At 45.5% G+C, this 21,222-nt stretch overlaps 1 protein-coding gene across 9 annotated transcripts in view; it reads right to left on the bottom strand.

The window, feature by feature from the left end:
* Positions 1 to 21,222, bottom strand: part of LOC104641379 (calcium-activated potassium channel subunit beta-2) — a 154,213-nt gene that overhangs the window by 12,059 nt on the left and 120,932 nt on the right. For 8 of the 9 annotated variants that reach the window (XM_075761501.1, XM_075761505.1, XM_075761503.1 and 5 more), the window contains one exon: positions 5,834 to 5,944. The exons of the other annotated variant lie outside the window; for it this stretch is intronic. In XM_075761501.1, coding sequence (XP_075617616.1) covers positions 5,834 to 5,944 — 111 coding nt within the window. The remainder of the gene's footprint in view (positions 1 to 5,833; positions 5,945 to 21,222) is intronic. 9 annotated transcript variants of the gene reach the window in all.

Below are 21,222 nucleotides of genomic sequence, written 5' to 3' on the forward strand. Positions count from 1 at the left end.
ATCCACCAAAGCTATTTGTTCTGGGATTAAAAAAAAAAAAAAAAGATACAACAAACCATTCCCCCTTCAGCAGAGAGTCCTTTGCATTTTCTAACCGTAAGTCCTTCTTTCATCTCTGAGCCTTTGATGATTCAATGGGTCATGAGGACACAATGGTGAAGAAGGAAATATTTGAGTACATTTCAAACACACTCAAACTTTGTGGGTTTAAAATGTACTTACAGACCTGAGGCTGGTCAAAATCTCCTGTGTTTTCTGTTACGGTTCTTTTGAATCATCCAGGCAGCACCCGAAGCATGTGAACCGCACACCTCTGAGCCCTGGCACCACCATAACATGGACATAGTAGTACACGTGGAAGAAGTTCCTCTTCTACTGTCTGCAAAATGGCAGGTGAGCAACATCAACATCACTTTGGGCCCTAGCAAACCCACCACTCATTTCAACTGAAACCACCAAGCTTCACTCAACCTTGGAAAAAAAGCACTGTGTGTCAGACCAAACATATAACTTACATTTACCAATAGGGACAAAGAAATAGAGTTAAGACAGATGTAAAATCATACATAAACAGAGCAGAAACAGGAAAATAGATTTAAACATAAACTCCCTGAAAGTGAAATCGAATTTGTATTTAGATGATGAGTCATAGCCAGGAAAAATACATATGGTATGGGGTTTTATAGCAAAAATCTTGCTTAGATGATGCTGCAGTCAATAGTCTCCCATACTTAAGACCCTTTGAGGTTTCTTCATCCTACTGTAATTTACATCTTTGGATGTCCGTGGTTTCTCTTCAAAACCATCCTTGAAAGCTTGACAATGTTTTCCTAGCTGGAAATGAAATGGTAATTCAGTCTGTCAAATTTTTCTCTGGTGTTGGGGAGAAAAAATATATTGTGAACTGGCAGATGCAATTGCCTTCAAAGAAGTAATGTAGAGTAATAATCTAATGTTACTTTTCTATTATTATTTATCAAACTGTATTTAACTCTGAGAGCTGCTATTAGGATTTGCATTGGTCCCAAATGGAAGCAGGCAGGAAGGCAGAGATTGTCATGCAGTTCCAGCACATTAACCGATCACCCAGCATAACTTATGTCAGCGTGTAGACATAAAACAGACACAGTGCAATCGCTCACTACTGTCACCAGAGCAGCTAGGACATAAAAGGGATACAAATGGACAATTTAAAAACAAATAGCTAATTGAAAATGGTTACAAATACTTCCCATGTGGCCCTGAGCCAAGAAACGTGCAATGAGAGGTAAAAAAGGAAGGACTGAAGGATATGTTGTAAAAATGATCTATCTGGCAGGTGACTGGCAAAGGGCACGGTGTGCAGTGACCGCCTGCCAGGCGGATGTCCCGCACTCGCCCGCCATGGTAAATAAAGTTAAATAAAGCTCTGCCTTGGGCATCATGCTCGGAGCAGTTGTTGGGTTGTTCTTTTGCAAATATTTGTTATTTAAAGCCCTAAACAACAGAAAAGTGGTAGCCTGGTGCACCCACTGAGGGCTTTTTTCTCCTGAATCCCTGCCAGGAGTCAGTCTGGTAACACACGCCGAGGTGTGCGGTGACATGGCACGTGCCAGCGCGTGACGCACCGGTCCTGACGCAGCCCAGGAGACACACTGAGCAACCGTCCCTCCTCCTCCTCCCTGCCCATGTCTGTGCCGGGGAGGTGCCAATTTGCTCTGTATGATACTGGGAACACCTGCTATTGCCAGAATTCACGTTTTTGCCCCTGAGTGCCCTGGTTTCGGGAGACACAATACAGCACGCAGAGTATTTTGCCACTAATGAAGCAGCCTCGGCATCTCCTAAGCTGGAGCGGCAGCGGTGGCCTGCACACCTGCGTGTGCTGCTCCGTGGGGGGGATTTTGTGTACGTGTGAACTTTTGGCACAGCCCAGGGACCTCTTTCTGCTCAGTGAGCTGGAAGAGAGCCGTGCTTAGCTGGCTGATTTTGGATCCCAGGGCTCCACAGCCACAATTAGCTGACTGCTGCTGTGTATTTAAGTACAGATCACCGCATCCCAGACACTACTCATCTAGGTGACTCCATCTAACACTTATGATTATCTGTAATAACTCCCCAAATATGACACCGATGGGGGCTGTTTGTTTTTAAAGAAGTCCCAGCTGTCAAAACATGAGATCTCTCTGCCCTGTGCAAAGACACGTAATAGAAAGCAAGCCTCCAAGGACAAATGGTCTTTGCTCTCCTGATTGTTTCCAAACTGAAGTTCTCCCCTGCTAAATCTCTGCGTCCCTTTTGCGAAATTGCTCAGAGGATACAGGCTGGCTGCTCTACCTGGGCTCAGCTGCCAGAGAGGAAATCTCGGCTGTGACCGTGCCTGCTGAGGACAGAGCAGAGATTTCCCTCTCCGTATCTCTCTGCACAGCAGCGGTGTGGGGATCCCTCTGCAATGTGGTCAGCAGCTCCTTATGTGATCTCCAGAGGAAGGCTTAGGGAGGACCTGTGTTATGACATTAGGCAGCCCAGGTTACGTTAGTCAGCCTGAACACGAGACAGTTAAGGAGAATCAGAGTGCTGGTTTAAGCCTACTGGCCTTAATAAGAATTTCTACGTCTTCTGTAGAGTTGCTCCTATCTGCTGCAGCCAAGACCTTTCTTTGCCATTGTGAGGGACATGGCCTTTTAGCACTCGGTTATGTGAAGGACGAGGCTTGCCACATGCATCCTATGTGCTCTGTGCTCTGCAGGCACAGGACTGCTCCACAGCTGTAAGATGTAGAGCTCCAGCTGCTCATCCAAATAAACATTTTAGAGGGTTGGTATGTATTAGAATGGTCTGATATGCCAAAGTCTTGCAACTGGGCACTGCCACAAAGAGCAGGAGGGGCTAAAATAATGCTTTTTCTCACCTAGTACAATAGTTCTTGTTTTATTCCAAAATGGGTAGATGTAGGAGCGCTGCAAAGGGGGTCAAGTTTCCTCCCTGAAAATCTAGAACAACCAGGCACCTGCAATTACTTTTTTTTTTTTTCTTTAAATAAACACAAATTACCTATCCTCAAATCCCTTCCCTTGCCAATGGACCATGGTATGGCATTGAGGGAGATGCTGCCTCCTCCAGCACTGCGCGGTCACGGGGCTCGTCAGATGGGGATACCTGCCTGCCTGAATTATTCAGAGTGACTTTGAATTCACATTCATTTCTCTGATAGCACGGTTGTTATGCAGATGTCACTCAAATTACCTTATGTTGAGGTGTTTACTGATATCAGAAATCCTTGAATGCAGGGGTCAAAAACCCCTCCTGTAGAAACCCGCAGAATTCCCAACTCAGGAACTTTTCTGCTCACAAGCCAATTTCTTTACATTTTTCTTTACAGGGTATATTTAGCTGCAACAGTTTGTGTTATTAGAGCTATGGCAACAGGAAATCTCTCTGGAGCTCTCACAGAAGTCTCAGTGATGGTTGTAGAAGGATTCCTATTGATACGAGCAGATTTCATTCACTCCATTCCTTCCCTCTTCCCCACCAAACTGAACCAAACCAAACCAGTGCTTTAGTTTTCCAAGCTTACAATGTTGTGGAAAGCCTAACTGACAGCTGAGAAAGACCGAGGGCTTGGCTAGGTTTCTGAAGTATAAAAAGTGGCAGTTGGGGAACAGTAGATGTCTAAAACAGTAATGAAATACATACATTTTGGGCTTGATCCTGCAAAAAGACATGTCTGACAGATACCTTCCACCCAGGAGGAGGTGATTCCTCCACAGAAAGTGACCCACTGCTGCACAGGTTATTATTACGGTGCAGTCCCTCAAAGGCTGTGGTCATAGCATGTGTTAGGTGACAAGTTTGCTGCTCCATATGGCAATCTTCCTGCCTGAAGTTTAAAGAACAAAAATTCCTAGGAAAGGGTCATTTGGGGGAAGCCGTTTCTCTAAAATGCACTAGTGCTTGATATAGTGATGCTGCTGGTGACCTTACATGTGTTAAAATCACTGCCAGACACTGGTGGATGAGTTTCTCCCAGTAGCAACACGTGCTCTCTGTTCACACCTCTCTTCTGCAGTCCTGAGGCTGTGGTCAGCACTCTTCTATTTCCATTTTCTCTTCCTCCTTTTCCCTCCTGCATTTTATTAATCACTCACAGGTTATGAACAATTCCTTCTGTATGGCTCTATAGGACCACCTGGGAAATAAACCCACCCGAAGGCTTGAAAAGGCACCTGAAGTTATTATGGTGTGTAAGTACAAATTGCTCCCTACCTCCTTATTTCTGCAGGTGGACAGGGCAAGCTCTGCCCTGGATTTAAGTGGACCAGATGCTGGTGAGCCTGGTTTAGCACAGCGCTCAGCCCAAGTCAATAAGTCCCACTGAAAGGCATGGTGTGAGCTGAAGGCCATGCTAATCAGGAGCAGATGGCTTCCAGCCAGCCCAATGTGTGGGCAGATATCTCCTGCAAGTGTCTAACCTTGTGCCATCCTGTCCATGACAGTGTTTTAATGCAGAACATTAGCCTGGGGATAATTCAATTAAGGAGGGAGACTTACAAAAGTACACGAGGCAGCTAGATAACCAGCTCCAAATGAAAGTCCATGGAAATCTGCTGCCAAGATGGCCTTTGTGTCTTCAAAATATCTGCTTGGGATCAGATTATCAAAAGAGCTGAACACCTATGCAGCCTTTGCAGAAAAGTTCAGCAAATGGGCCAATTCTCCAAAGAAACTTGGCGTCCTGAGGGCAGCTCTCCTGCCTGAACTCATGGGTGCATTTTCCCAAGCAGATGCCAGCAGTAATGTCTCATTAGATAACTGAAGGGTGTGTTTTGCTAATTGGCACTGTAGATACATTGACCTCTGTTTTTGTTTCACTGGAGTATGATTTTTTGTGATTACATTTAATAGTGACTGCAAGGGGAACTGAAGGAGAGGAGGCAAGGGAGGGAAGGGGGAAAGAAAGGAAAGGGAAAGGAAAAGGTGTCTGGTTGTGACAAGACAAGTTGTTCAGCAAATCTCACTACAAAGGAGAGAGATTTAGGAAGGATGAGTCTGACCATTACTGACAATTTTTCTTTCATCAGTGATATTTAACTTCTTTCATTCCCATCTGAGTGCTACGGAGTTAAAACCTCTCCTTCCCTTTCCTTCTCTTGTGTGTAACTCCCTGCTCCCCTGGGACATCCAGTAACTCATTTCTTCCTCCATCTCCTTCAGCCTGTTCCCTCCAGCAACACCACTTAAGTGGGCTGGTGGGCTGCTTGTCATCCCCCAGACACTGTGCAATGCATTGCGCAAACGCTCATCCTCACACACGCGTGCATACAAACAGAAAACATCTCTGGCAGCTGGATGCATCATCCGGATGAGTTAAAGTTATACAGGGCAATGATCTGGCTGGGGGAGAGGAGGCACCATGTGTGCTGTCTGGAGGGGACTGCAGGAGACGTGAGGGCTGATGGCTGGAAGCAGGACACCTGCAAAAGGCATAAAGGCTTCACAGGCATTGGAGCTGGGGCTGCAAGCCTTTGGCTGGGGATTAGTGTGCTTTTAGATGTGCGATGTGTGTGTGCTGACCTCAGGGATGGTCATGGTGTGCTGCTGATGTCCTGGGAACAGGGAAGACTTTGGCCATGGCTCTGGCATTGTGCCTCCGCTCTGTTTTGTCTTGGCACGTTAACCCTGGCACTCATCGGCTAGTCTTGCTGGTGGAGCAGTAGCTGGTGGGATGAGAGGCAAGGGGGGGACACCCCTTGCATCCCTCCTCCCCCCTCAGTGCCACCACTGAAGGGAAGCTACAGGCCACACTCCTAAAGATTCAAACCCATAAGAGACAGTCAGCGTAGATGTCATTTACCTTTTCTCATCATGTCTGTAAGATGTGGAGCTCCGGCCACTGGTCCAAATAAACATTTTAGAGGGTTGCCCAGAGTTGGCTTTGCTCGCTGCAGTGGGACGATGGAAGGACCTAGGGGAAGAGGGATAATTTTTGTCACTGCCCATCCAGCGCGGCAGAACACATTATAGCCAGTGTGCCAAATCCCCTGTGGCCGTGCCCAGTGTGCTCTGAAGGTGGACCATTTGTTAACTCAAGGTGAGATGTAAAATAATGGGGATGACAGATCAGTGCGTGGGAATGAAGAATAAATTTCATTAGGCCCACTGGTAAAATGTGATCCTGGCTAATCAGGCTTAGCTATGCTCCACACTGCAAAGGATTTGCACCATGGACAAGAAATCATCGGTAGTTTAAGAAAAAGTAATAGCTGCAGCCAATGATCTTATGGCAGTATTTTGGGGGTAGAAAGCGGCTGTTGTTTAAGCACACACACGTTCATTACAGCTTATTGGTTGTACGGCAGCTCTCAGTGCGATGAGGCTCTCAAGGAAGGTGTCTGAATGAGACACAAGTATGAGACGTAAATGAGGCATTTTGTGGAAATGTAACTGATGTGACGAAAATGTCTTTTCCCACAGAGAAATTACTGTTCCAAGGCCATTTGGCCAGACCAGTTAGATTCCTGCCCAGGGGCTTCTTTGTTTCACAGCAGGGAATGAGACCTGCTGCCTTCTCTCAGGCTCTTAGGGTCTTCTGAACAGGGTAAAAGTGTGAGGGGTTTCATTTTAAGGACTGAATTTGAGCCCTATACTTCAATTACATCTCATAGAATCAGAAATAGAGAGTTGAAAGGATCTCAAGAAGTGTTGCTGCTCTCTTGCCCTAATTCAAGGCACATTGGCTGTATCTATGTTATTCCTACCACATCTTGGTTACCCTAGATCAACTAAATGTGAACAACCATCTTTCCAGATGGTAACTTCATTGCGAAGCTGGAAGCATATGCTGTAGTGGACCTGCTAGTGGGCCTACAAGTCTCCTAGTAGCTTCTCCTAATCTGCTCCTGGTTTTAGTGAGGCTCAGTTAAAATCTCGATCTCTTATAACTGGGCCCTTCTTGGTGAGGACTGTATTTTGCATTATTTCATGGCACAGCACTTTGTGCTTTTACTGCATTCAGAGAAAAGCTTAAGAAAAAAAGAAATATTCCAGATACCAAATACTTTAATGCTGAAGTTTTACATATGCTGGGGGCCATTCTTTAGCCCACTGAAAAATAAACCTGGCTGTTGATATTGTCAGCAGAGAAGGCACATGAATTCCTCAGTGCTCCTCACCTGAAAAAGTCTGTAATGTCACTATCTACATAATCATGCAAGGGGCTAATTTCAATATTTGCATAGTGGTGAACCTGAGAGAATACTTAAATCCTGTAGAGGTGGATGCAGGGGAAGACTGACAAGGATGGGAGCCAAAATCCATCTGTATGCAGACAGGCTGATGGGCGCCAAGGGACCGGGCTCTCCATCCGGAGTCAGCCCAGAGCCCCACCACAGGGTCCATGGCACAGACCCAGGCCAAACTCCAAACTGGGCAAACTGGCCAAATTGGTGACCCCGTCACCTCCTCCCTGCTGGGGTCCTGCTGCTCCCTGTCGCTGCAATGCTGAGAGACGCTGGCCCAGGACTGGGGCTTCCAGGCAGGGACCTTGCTTGAAATGGCAGACGGTAATATCCAACAAAGCTTTTGTGCTGCATTCATGCACAGCGAATTGGACAAGAAGGTGGCCCAAGAGAAGGGGGGCAGAAGGAGGGCAATCTCCCCCAGCCCTTTCCCTGACTCTGTGGTCATCGCTGCAGCTCTGAGAGCCAAAAAGTATTTTCTTTCCTTACAACCACTGTAGTTAAGATTGGGGATTATCAATAAGAAGTGGCACTTCCTCCCTGAAATAACTATAGTTTAGGATCTAATCAATATAGCCACCGACTAAGTAGTGTTTTTATAGTGATCGTGGCCAGAAATTTGGGTTGCAGGGCCTTGGGTGTAATCCTCGCTCTGATATGTAAGATTGTGCCGACACTACCCCAGAGAGCACAACAGCGACTCCAAGCCTGTGCCGAACGTGCTGGTGTTTCTGCATCGAGCAATGCAGGAGGGCTTGGAGTGATGATCTGAGGGCCTGGAGGCCACATTGGATATTGGACTGAGACCTGTCCCAGGCTGAGCCCCTTAATGCTGGAAAATAAAATTTTATATATATATATATATCCATATATCTGCCACCACACCCTTTAGGATGTCACAGGTGAGCTGCACAGCAAGAAAGCCTGGCTGGCTGCGCTGCCACAGCCTAAGCAGTCCCAGAGAAGTCAGGAGATGGTGGTGAATGCTATTAGAGAGTCTGTTCTTAATTAAGCAAAACTTGGGCATGCATTAGAGGTGATCAGCAGCTTCTGCTGCTTGTCTGAGTCAACAGGGACACCTGGCCAGGACTGCCTGGGCAGGGAGGCAGGTTCACAAGCTCCAGAGCAAATTGCAGGAGCACTGCTGGGGCAAGAGCTGGGAGAGAGGGGTCAGTCCCAGCAAGTGGGTGCCAGAAGAGGAAAAGGGGTGTCTTTCTTCCCCCCAGAGTCAGAGTGATTTCAGACTCCCTTATAGTGCCAGTGCCCTGGAGCAGTCCATATGTGACAGCATTAATGCTTCATTAGTTGGGCAATCCAAGCTAACCATCACTATTTAACACACAATTACACACCTAATTTTGTGTAAAATTGTTACACTGATGACATCACAGCAGAGGTCAGACATAAACAACTAAAGTTCATGTTCCCTTTAGGTGCAGGTTAGCTGTAAGGTAAGAGCCTTTTGTAGAACAGTAACAACACAAACTGCCCCAGACCCTCCTTTGGCGGCCTTTGGAGGACTTGTAACCTAGAAGGGTTACAACCTACATGACCACGTCCTGCTCCACCAGGTCAGTCAGTAAACTTCCATGCCTTTCTCCTCTCTGGAGTTAATCCAAAGGCAGGACTGAACCCTGTTCCTTCCCTGTCCCTTCCCTCTTTTCTGAGAAGACAAGAAGCACTAATTTTTTTTTGCCCATTGCCTTTCTGAGTCAGCTGCTGGCAATGTATTTTTATCATGCAACAAGTAATCAGCCTGCAAAACTCATTACTGTAGGATGTCCGCCTAGCATTTAGAGTAAAAGTGGAATGTGCTATTGCTTGAACAGATGGAGCACCTAAAGTCATGACAATACCTGTTAAAAACAGTTTAGTAGAGGTGCTTCAAGCTGCTTTTTGACTATCAGGAGTCTGTAGGGGATATTCCTGTAGGGCAGGTTACTAGCAAACTGCTGTTCTTGATGGGACTTTTGCTGGAGTCAGGATGCTGGGTTGGAATCTGCACTTTCTGCTTGACTTTGCCTGAACATCGCTGCCTCCTTCATTATTTACCCAGTGTGGCATCAACACACTGTTTCTCAGCATGGTTGCCACAGAGACAGGCAAGGAGGCCACGCTCTGGTTTTTACAAAACACACCTCATTCTTGGCGTTTGGGTCTATTCTGAATAAATGCAGAGTAAAAAGTGTACAATCTCCTACGAATACATGTATGCCTGTGCTCAGGGCACTTTGCTGCTCTGAGGGCCCATGATGCTGACATGGTGGGTCTGCCCAGGGCTGACACGCTCACCTCATCTTCCCCTGTTCTCAATCCTCCTCTTGAACATTACCTTCTGGTGAATTTTATGGGACGCACTAGAAAACCTGACAAGGTTTCCACTTTTTCAGCCATTGCAAGATGAAGACTTGAGATAGTTTTTATAAGATTTGAACTACTTTGCCCCACCCTAAAGAGCGTCAACATGTCCACCCAACAGCAACCACCTGAGAGAGGAGTGCAGTGTGAAGAAAACACAATGGGGCAGCATTTGCTTCAAATTGCCCCAAAAAGGATGTAATTCTGAGGGTGAATCTCAAAATCCTTAACTGGTACCTTGGTACCTATATTACATGATCTGTTGTCCTCACTTTTACCTTGGTCTGGCTGCTTTCCTTCCTCAGGCTTTGGTTTATGTCATGAATGATATGAGATGTCCCTTACCTCTAGGTCACCACATTTGTGAAAGAGGGATATTGCGGACCATGTTTTTAGATGGAAAGCTGGGTTTAATATGTGTGTTTATTTCTAATTGCTTCTGTCTATGTTTATGTTAATCATAGGGTTTCTGGGACCTTGGAGAACCATTTATGGCACCAAACTAATGAGCTCTGCTCCCCTTATGGCATTTCATTTCCTGGGCAATGTGGCCACTGTAAAAAGAGTAGCACTTGCATTAATTTTGTCTCGTAAAAGACACCCTGAGTCATCAAAAGCCAACAAAAACTAAACATTCACCTGAAGATACAATAACCCACGTCTTAAGCTTTGTCTGAATATACCCACATCCTGCACTGTCCACACTGCCAAGCACTCTGGATGATTCATCCCAGTATTTCCCAGCTAGAGGATTCATTTGAACCCCAAGGCAGTTCCCTGTGAGCCCTGGAGTTTTCCTGCCAGTCCACATTTTAACATCTCTCCCTGTCACAACACAGTGGTCAGTGCCAGTTCTTGGGCAGACAGGGTGGCTGCTGTAGAGTGATGGGACATATTTGGTCTCTCTCATGGCTGGAGTGGGTTTTTTTGGGGTGGTCCCACCCACCATCGCCCACGGGAGAAGGAAGAGACTGAAACCAGGCATCCAAGGCAGCCTGCAAGGGGATGGTGGTACACTTTGGGGTGAATTTACTGAATGTGGACAGTTAGGCTTTATGCCCCAAGAGGTCTTACCCATGCCTATGGTTGATGACAGTATGTTTTCCTATGGCTTTTCTGAACCAGAAAACAGGGAGAAATATTGTGTGATGAAGGATGGAAGAATAAATAAAATGGCCTGTGGAATTCCTGATGTAAAGTGCAGCCTGACTGCTGGGTAGTCTGGCATTCAGGTGCCTTAGTGCATGGAAGAGTTTTCCAGGCAGAGTGGCGGAGGTAACTACTAAATTAAGATGTTCCTGTTTGATTCAGGAGATGATCCAGGGGAGTTTTCTAGAGCTGGTATTGAAAGAATGGAAGAGCTGGAGCCAGGACTAAAACCAGTGCCTGAAATTTCTGACTCCTAGGTATGGTCCATGACAGCAAGAAGGGGTAGATGAAAATAGAGCTACACCAGGGAAAGGGTGAGGAGAAACCCAACTAGGTGGTAAAAACTGTGCAGGTGTCTGCCTGGGGTATCTGAGTGAGACCCACTGCGGCCATGGCCGTGGTGTGACATGAAAGCCCCAATACCCATGTACCAAGGGAGGTTTCACACACAAGCACTGACGATGCAAATCAGAAACCAAGTGAACACCTAGCTGGTAATTCCCCTGTTCTGACACAATTCACAGTGCACTATTTCTTGTGTAGTCAAAATATGTTTTCTCTGCAGATATCCATCTGAGCACAGTATCTGCTTGCCCTAATTCCACTTGTCTGCAGCCGTAACGGAAGACCAGCAAGCATGGACCAAGAAGAACAGCAATAAGCTAACTCAGAAAAGAAATGCATGTGCATTAGTAGAAGACAGTTACCACTTAGGGAACATTTAATGCTCTGGCAGCAGCAACGTTAAATTGTGAAGCAGCAACAGCAATATCAAATGGCGTATTTCTGCCTTGTGACCGGACTTTGCTGTACTGCATGAAAGCTAATGGGCATGGTGCAGGACAGAGTGACATAAATAACTGTTCTCGTTGGAGCGTCTCAGGAGCTCTGGCTGTACTAACTGACTAATCCAATTGGCAGATGACCTTGAATTTGGGGTTCCTCATGATGGCAAGGGAAAAATGGGCAATGGGCAGCTGGTGTTAATGTACTGACAAGAGTTTAGAAAGACTGATGGCTAATGAGGCTTCATTAATGAACTCACCTCTATTACTGGCCCTTCTCCTAAATCTCTCCAGAGCTCAGAGCTGAGCTCTCCATCTAGTTTTTGAGATGAATGAGGGAGACACCCTGGACCCAGAGCAGTCTTGCTGGGCTCCCATGATGCAGGCATGTCTAAGACATTCCATGTCCAAAGAGGAGGAGAAGGAGGCTGTCAGTGACAACTGAAGCCATCATATGGGGATACAGCTTAGCTGAGTGTGGAACAGAATGGCATTTAGTTTTGTTTTCAAAGGCAAAATTTCTTTTAACTTGAAGACATCTTTATGATAGTTAATCCCTCTCCCCAGTATGTACCGGAGTAAGAGATATATTCAGAAAGGCTGAAGTATCCATACCTCTTTGCTACATGACAACATGCAATATGTTCACACTTCGAAATGAAATATTCCAATGTAACCTCTAAATCTTCCAGGTTTTCATCTCATGATGTTTTTTTTTCCAGTGCTGGCTTTCTGTGTTTTGAAAAAAACTTTCAAGCTTTGCCATTTGATGATGCCTGTCACCCCTAGGCTTCCTCTTTCCCAAGAGGTACCTGCCTGGTACGAATCTAAGTAGCCCACACAGCACGGCTATAGACTTTATAGTCTTTATTCTTCCTGATCTTTTTAACTTTAACTTCCTTCTCCACTTTCCCTTTTCTTTTTTTTTCTCCCAATGCCTCTTCCTATACATTAGTATCCTCACGACAACTTATTTCCCTCACCATGGCTGCACTGTGTTAGTCTTAATTATTCTGTCTTAGCTGATTGAAATGGCAAGTTTTTAAAGAAATTCTTGTGTCCCCAGGTCAACTACAAAGGAGGGAGCGACTGTTTGTCATTGCAAGCAAGAGAGTCACAACTTCTCTTCTATGGTGACCTTCTGGTCACCTCGAAGCAGTCTGACACTATGGTATCAGCTTCCTCATCTGTGCAAGGGATGTGCTAGTCCCATCACTGTACCTGGCAGAGGACACTTTCAGGCCATCTCCAGGTAGCAGAGCATCTAGTGAAGAGCCAGCCCTTATTATCATCCTCATGTTTTGGTGCTGGTGAGTTTGCAATCCAAGCACGAGGCAATGTCTTTCTTGGCACGTTGCAGTTGCTGGGGATCAACATTTGTGAGGAACAGCTGAGGATAATTGTCCCCTTTGCCTGTCAGGACTCTGCAAACATTTTTAGCTTTCTGTGCTGAATTTGAATTTACGTAGCAAGTGACACACTGGACAAGCACTATATTCATCGTCTCAGCTGCTCTTTGGCTTTGGAGAAGGGCACAATCTGCCTGTGAAATGGGCTGGCTTTGGGAAGGGTTGCAGCAGTGGCAAGTGCTGTGTCACCCCCCCTACAACATGCCCCTAGTCGGTTGATACAAGAGGGTTTTATGGGGAGATCTGCTCTGCCAAAGACCAGGTAGCATTACACTGATGAGGAAGGATCTGGGGGTGAGAATGAAGGCAATGAAAGTGCTGCACTACTTCACTTGATGCTCTTTTAAATCTTAGCACAATTCTCTGTAATTGCAGCAGGATATATCACCTTGAGTGCTGCACTGCACCAGAAGAGCTATATGGCCATGGACCAGGCTCGCTGGCTACAAGCATGTGGGTGGCAGTGAAGATGCTCTGTATCTTGCCACCATGCCATGATAAACCCAGTGGGAAATGGAGAGAGGGTGAGGGAAAGGAGGTGAAGCGGAGGCTCACTGCTGCATTGCTCCTCCACTCCCAGGGCTGGGAGGTGTTTCCAGCTCTAGCTCCATGCTAAAGTCAGTCTCTTTAATGGTCATTAATAGGGAGTGACCTACTCCCTAGCTGAGATTTCATGGGCACCCACTTGACCAGATCTTAGAGAAGGCTCTTTTGGATACTAAAAAGACTATTTTTAAGAATAATTGGTTGCACAGTGGGAGCCGGACATCTCTGACTATGCTGAAGTGAAGTGGCTTCTGAGTCAACTCATCCGTCCACACACCACTGTCATCTCAGGGCCCTGGGATTTACACCCCAAACTGTAAAGCAACACGGTGTTGCCATTGCTATTTTACAAGTGATGAACAGGGACAGAGAGGCTGCTGAGACTTGACCAAAGTCTCCCAGGAAGTCTGTGGTGGATGTAGCAGAGAAAATAGCCTAAGAGATGGTGAACAACCACCTTCGACTCAGCAAGGAGGGAGGATAGCCAAGATACATGCAGATTCCCATGTCAGAGAGAAAAGGCGGAGCCTTGCTTTGGGGAAGCACCAAGTCCCATCCGCAGGGACATCCTCTCCAGCTCCAGCTTTGTGCAGCTGTGCCTCAGCTTTACACCCCTCCAGAGAAGACCCGATCTAGAAATACACAGTTTTTAAATATCCCTGAAGAGACTGTTTCATTTCAGGAAAGTAGTGCTAAAACCCTGACGGTGTGTTTGCAAGCAGAGCACAGGGAGGAGAAGGGTGATGCACTGCTGGGGACAGGGAGGGCACCAGCAGCCCTTAGGGAAGCCACGAAGGAGAAGCAGATCACACTAGCAATGCGGTGTGCTGGGGGGGAGAGGTGAGGACAGAGAAAGATAAACAAATGCAAAGCAGCACCCAGAGGAAAAGCACAAACAGGCAGGGCAGATATGGCAGGAGCGGTTTTTCTCCTCCCCTAATTCCTTGAGTGGGTCAATCATCTTTTATCTCCTTTGAGTCAGTCCCTGTGCCATCGAGAGCACCAGCCGGAACAAAGCAAAGGCAGAGGCGAGCTAAAACTACTGCCCAGCGGGAAGTGAATGCTCTGGCACTATTTATTTTTGAGTCCACATTTGGATTAGCTGTAAAGAGCTGTGTGGATAAGCAAGCAGGCAATTACAGCTGGGACGTGCTGCTCATGAATGGAAACAGCTCCAATCTGCTCAGGACATATTGAAATTCTAATTCAGTTAGATTCCTTTAGTTACAGCGCTCATCACAGACACTAAAAGAGATGGGATTAAAAAATAAATAGAACTTATGTTTCCTTTGGTCTGCCTTCTCTGCTCCCCTTTCCCTCCTCCCTTCCCCAAATTTAGCTGTTGTTTGACTTTATGTGGCAAAATACAGCAGTCTACATTTAGTCTGCTTGTTAATTTTTACGAGAATCTAGCAGACTGCAGCTGGACGAATGTTTGCACTGCTAACGGGTGGGCAGTCAGCATGAATACTAGACCACTGCTGAGGTTTCACATGTCACATCTTACTAAAGCCCATTACCCAGAGATGTCTGTTATTACTGCAAAAGTGCAGGTGTGACACTGGGGCACAGAGCAAGGAGGTGATTTGCACAAGCTTTTCAGTGGCTTCATCTGTGGTTCAGACCAGTGCTCAAGTCCACCAGACTGCACTGCTCTACCAGTATACAGGTTGGCTTCCTGCTTTGGGTGTTGGTGTGAAGCTACTTCGCCATTGCAGGCAACCGCTTTTGCACTGGGTTGTGCAGGTAAGTTAGGAAAAGATCTGATCCAAAACACTGGCCAGAAAAGATGACCAGGAGTGCTGGATCAGCCCTGCCAGTGTGACCTGGCAGTTCAAGCAAGTTGTTTAACTATGTGCTGGTTGAGTTGCCCTGGCTGTCAATGAAAGATGTCGTGTTAAACCTGCTGGTATATGCAAGGAACAGTTAGATGAAATCTAAATGTCTGAGATCGCCAGATGGGAGGAACGATAGGAGCATGAGCTTAGGTCTCCACCTGCCAAGTAGTCATGCTCCCTTCATGACCAGTCTCTTGGATCTGCTGGAGGACCTCCAAACACAGAAGGATGTCTACAGACAGGTTGTGAATAGTACCGACCATATCAGCTCAGAAACCTGGTTATGACAGGCACTGGGTAGAGATCAATTGCCTCCCTCAAAACTAAGAAATGGGCTTGATGGGGAAAGACAGATAGAATAGCTCCATTCTATTGATATGACTGAGGCATGGAGCTGTGAAATAAGCACCTCTGTGGTAAAAACAAACACCCAGCTCAGATCTCATGAGCATTTTTACTCTTTGTGTTATTACAAAAGAGGAAATTTTGCAGCATAAACACTCTGCAGTGGCTCCTCATCCTTTCGGGACGCACTTCACCATCTGTAGCCCTCTTAGTTGAATATGATCAATTGTCATGTCAAATTCATGAAACAGAATTTTGTACCCAAGTGCTGTAGAAAAGCACTGGAAATACTTTTTTCATGCATAAATTTCATGTAATTTTCACAGAACTGAATATTTTAAGTGTCCTTATTTTTTTTAAATGCAATTCTGTAAAGGCAGCCGCCTATTGGCTACTGAATCTAAAGTGTGTATAATGTGGCTACGTCCCTGTGGACCACTGATCTCATGCATGTGGTCTCTGGAGCTCCCTGTTTGCTTTGCTTATTGGTAAGGATTTCCAAGTCACATATTAGAGATAGAAATCTACTGCCTGATTGGAAAAACAACGCAAAATCCTAATTCCTACAGGGAAGGTGCATGCCCCAGAGAACAATTACCAGCATAAGAAGAAGGAAGCATTTCTAATGGATTCTTTCATAGTTAGGGGACAGATCAAATTCAACCTGATGAGCAGGACTAGGAGAAAGTTAGAAATGAAGTGGGTTACAATAAGGCAGAGTATTAGAAAGACAGGGAACACAACATAAAAGATAATAGTGACGTGCACACATGAGAGAGAAGAGGAATGTCTGCATATTGCAGAAAGTAGTAATGAAATCTACAGAAGTAGTGGTATGAAGTGGATGGGAAATCTGGTGGAGTCAATGAGTCAAATGACTACTGAGACGAGCCTGATGAGTTGGGCTTAGTACAGTGCTCCACCAGTCTATTAGGTCAAAAATCAGTGTAAACACTAAATCACCTGCTTTGTGGATGCGTTCAGTCGATGGTACAGATGCAGATTTAGCCTCCTTAGAAAACCAATAGCTTGAGAGCTTGTGAATGTCTTTATAGATGTGTTCTTGTAATATACTTTTTAGCATAAAACCAATTTTTCTTGAGAGTCAGGAAAAAAGATAATGAGAAAGAACAAAAGCAAAGTCTTTATAAGAGAGAACAGTGTACATATGCCCTCTACGCAGATTTGAACCAACAAAAGAGAACAAAATCTCTGCAGTCCTCTGAGGCCAGCAGAGCACTCTGAACAGTGAAGGGAGCATGTCCATGAAACAAAAACCCAATGTATTTTGGTCTCATAACTGGTCTCGAAATGAAAACAGTGGTAGGAGCAGGCACAGAAGCTTCCATTCCTCATATGGCAATAATCTATATTAATTACAGCAAGCGTCCAGCTTCGAACAATGTCACTGCAGTGTTATTACTGTTGAAGAGTATTGAGTTTCCAAGGAGGTGAATGTCTTTTTCTCTCCCTAATCATGATTACTTGGCTTAGTACTTGGGCTAAGCTTTCACTTAACCAAGATAAATGGATATTTCCAAAACCAGCGAGTTAACACTATGCATCACATTATTACTCTCTTCTCAGATTTCTTGCCTCGTGTGCTATTTTACTGGGCTGCTAAACACAAATAACAATAAGAATAGGAAGGAGGAGCTGTGCAGGATCCCATATGGATTAAAGATCAAAAAAATAAATAAATCTGGTTTTGACCCATTACTTCGTCTTATTCTGTGCTAGCATTTCCCCTCAATCCACATAACAACATTATTTTGTCCTATAATTTCCCTCTCTTGAAATATGAGTGCCTACACCACATTTTTGCAGACACCACCAGCCTATCTGACTAATATTTTGTTGTTTTCTATTTGGAATCCCTATTTATCATTTAAGCCAATACTGTAGGTTACCATTCAGATGAGCAGATGGGGAATTAGAGGCAAAACTTCTGTCAGTGATAACGGGACTTCCACGCTTCATTTCCCTCAGGGCACAATGAATGTTTTTCTTTTCAACAGTGCTGGGCAAAACTGCCTTAAGGAACCGGTGGCAGCAAAACTGCTCTGGCAACACACTGAAGTTGTCAGGATGCTCGAATAGATTTTTGGTTGCTGGGCCATTGGCGAGAAGTTATTTTGTAGTAGCTCCTGGAAAATACCCATCTCAGTACAGAATTTCAAGTGCAAAATAGCCAGTAAGAATTGCCTTTCTAGCAAAGTCAGTGAGAGGTCTGGTCCTGAACAGCTTCTCTGACACAGGTGGGTTCACCTGACCACACTGCTGCCCCACGCTCCGGCTCTAGATAACCAGGCAGGCTGCAGATCCAGGAGAGGTCCTAACTCACGTCCCTAAACTCTGCAAATCCCATTCTTTCAGCAGTCATCCTGCTCTCCACTCCTCTGCCCCACTGGAGTGGTGGGAGGTGGGAACTGCAAGACTGTGCATGGGCATATAGGGTGGGTGAGTGGCTTCCTACCCGCCTCCCACAACTCCTTACACAGTGGTGGTGTCCAGGACACGCCACGTGTCCACGTGTGTGGATGTGCAAGGTCCACACCTGTTGTACCCTTTGTCAGGGAAAAAGCTCTCACTTTTCTTGGGCAGCTCTGTGCACCATCCCCTTTCACACGCTCAAGGGGAGGTAGATGGTGCTTTGGGGACTGGCACTTGCAATGCAAAGGACTTCACAAAGCAGGAAGCTGTTCCTCTGCAGCAGGCACACATCGTCAAGGAGTGACAGTCAGCCGAACATCCCATCTCTGTCTTGGGGACACTCCCAAGCTGGAGAGTGGCACCTCACTGGGATCGATCATCTCCATACTCTGCAGCTTCGCTCTGGGCAGCAGGGCTGTGCTGCTGATGCCGACCAGCTGCCACCAGCAGTTGCTGTATGACAGGAACTATCAGGATCAGGACAAAATTCAGCATCCTAACACATCAAATGTCACATGGGCAATTAAAATCAGATTCTGACTGCTAAAATGTGCGTTGAAGAGATGCTAGAGGCCTGCCCAGAGAGGAAGAGTTTGCCCCTATCCTTCAGTGCCACGCAGATGGATTTGTTCAAATAATTACCACCAGATACAGCCTGCACCATCTTACCTGCTCTGGTCTTTTTCTATAAGGTATCCATCACTTGGCCAGTCTCTACCCACTTTCTTCCCAACAACAAAAGGCTTTTACTAAGCATTTGGTACTGCTGTTAACAAAATAAGGAAATAGATATTGAAAATCAGGACACGTGAGCTATGTCTGTATTCTCTACTTTTTAGGGCAGTTAAACAATTGCCTGTTAATTTTCACCCTTTTTGATGCTTTTATGAAAGCTCTCCCTGCCTCCGTCTCTCCAAAGAATCCCTGAGCCCCAGTAATCATGTGAATTACATTCAAATCAAAATGCAGAAAAGCTGTGTTTTCACATTGACCTTGAAATCTTGAAGGCCATTTCCACCTCCCACAGGATACAGCGCGTGTGTATCTCATTATAAAGGTGCTTTACAGCATAGCTTGTGGCTGAGAAGGCTGTAAAGGTTAGTTTAACAAAAAAACCCAAAAAACCCCCAAACATGTTTCTCTTATACAGATATTCTCAAGATCCTATCTTGCAACTAAAAGCTGGCATTTGAATTCTTCGATTTATTTAGATCAATTTAAACGAACATACCTGTGGGAAAACTTGTTAAGGTACCTGCTAACACCAGGCAGGTGACTTGAGCTGGCCCTGCTGTAACACTTGTGTGCCTCTTGCTGTAACACAGTGCAGTAAGTAAATAAAAGCTAGTAGTCTTCCTCCTAATGTGTTCAGAGGGCTTTTCTCCATATTAATGTGATAGTAGTAATTAAATTACAGAAAATGTTATCAGAGGCTGCTGTAATATGGACTGCATTTTTGCTTCAGAGGGTGTAAAATGTAACTTTCCCCCCACCTGCTCCTCTTCCTTGCACTGGAAAAGCTGTCGTGAGTTCTACAGCTCAGCTTTTTTTTTTTTTTTTTTTTTCATTCTTTTAAAGCTAATGTACAAGTTAATGAAGTCTACCATTTCAATGCTCTTTGATATGTACTTCAGAAGAGACCGGGTACTTGATTCTCTTCTTATTTACATCAGCGAGGTCAGGAGCTGAATGCAGAAGGAAGCGAAGGGGTAGAGCAATGCCACCGAACCTGTCTGCACCACAGCAAAGGCATTTCTGTGGTCCCTTGGGAAATCCTCACAGCTGGACTGATGTTGGAAGAAACACTGTCTGTAAACTGGCTGGAGGTTCAGTATCTAAATATAATCCCTGCTGAAAGAATGCTCAAAAACTGAGTTTTGACCTTTATGCAAGCTAAAAAAGAGATGTTTCAGTATCTGTAAAGATTTTTTAAAAAAATTATGTGGAACATTTTGTCCAATAGTAGCTTTTTTATTTCTTCATACTGTTTGTATTTATTTTTATCTTTTGCCACAATGAAAATTCAAGTCCAATATTCAATTGAAGTGAAGCATTTTATCACCTTTCCACTCAAATGCCTGAGTCAGATGCTTTAAATGTAACACCAGCAGCACTGCGAGCAGTGGATATATAAGTACATAGAAAATCAACTTTTTGCACTATAGCCCAGAGAAGTGCCCTTTTCTTTTTTATTTATCATGGTGGAGTCAATTGCTATAAGAACATGTTGCCATCAAAAGTGGTCTACAGCTATTGGAAAATGTCGCTGCCGGAGTATTTCAGTCGCCGGAGTGCTCCCCAGTCAGACCAGTTTGCCAGTGCAAAGTTCTGAGCTCGTGGTGGGAGCCCTGCTATCAAACACATTTGCCAACTGGGAATCGGCAATTCGTTTCCTCTCTCGGGTGCAGATAAAAGCAAAGTTTATTTAATCTGGAAAGTGGAAGGCTAGAGCAGAAGAAGAATTACTATCACTCTCCACCTTTCCAGTTTCCCTTTATGGCCCCAGGAATTTTACTTTTCTTTTACCACCGCCTCAAAAGCTCTTGGTTCCTTCACCACTGCTGGAGCAACAGTGCTTTCAGCAGCCAGCTGCTTCTGGGGCTTTCTAGTCCCAGGCTTGGCCTGATGTGAAGGTGACCGCAGGGTGACAGAAGTTGCTCATTCAACCCATTTGTACCGTCAATCCTACCACAGGATGCCCACACTGGCGTTAAGGTGGTGGGAGAGGAAGGACTGACCAGGGCACAGCACACTCAGTTCTTTCTGCAGGTTTTGATGCACAAAACAAATACCTGTGGGGTATGCAAGTATTGAGCTTTGGCCACTGAGCAAAGATATCCGCGTGCGGGTTCTTACTCCATGTACCTTGCAGTAAATACAAACCAGTCAGCTGAGCTGGAAAGTCAGGGTGGCTCCAGGAGTGCCCTGGCCTCCCCTTTCTGCTCGTCCCTGAATGGGCATTGCCCCAAGTGTTAGCTTGGCAGTACTTGGAAGAGAACCAGCAATTGCAATAAGTAACTGACAATATTTCCTAAGCATCTGTATTTTCACTTCTATGGAAAACACGGAGTTGGATCTAGGAATACTTAATTTGGGAGCTGTAACATAAGCGCAGTGGAAAGCAGCGCTGGAAGACCACCCG

The sequence above is a fragment of the Balearica regulorum genome, chromosome 9 (genome assembly GCF_011004875.1).
Source record: "Balearica regulorum gibbericeps isolate bBalReg1 chromosome 9, bBalReg1.pri, whole genome shotgun sequence".
Taxonomy (NCBI): domain Eukaryota; kingdom Metazoa; phylum Chordata; class Aves; order Gruiformes; family Gruidae; genus Balearica; species Balearica regulorum.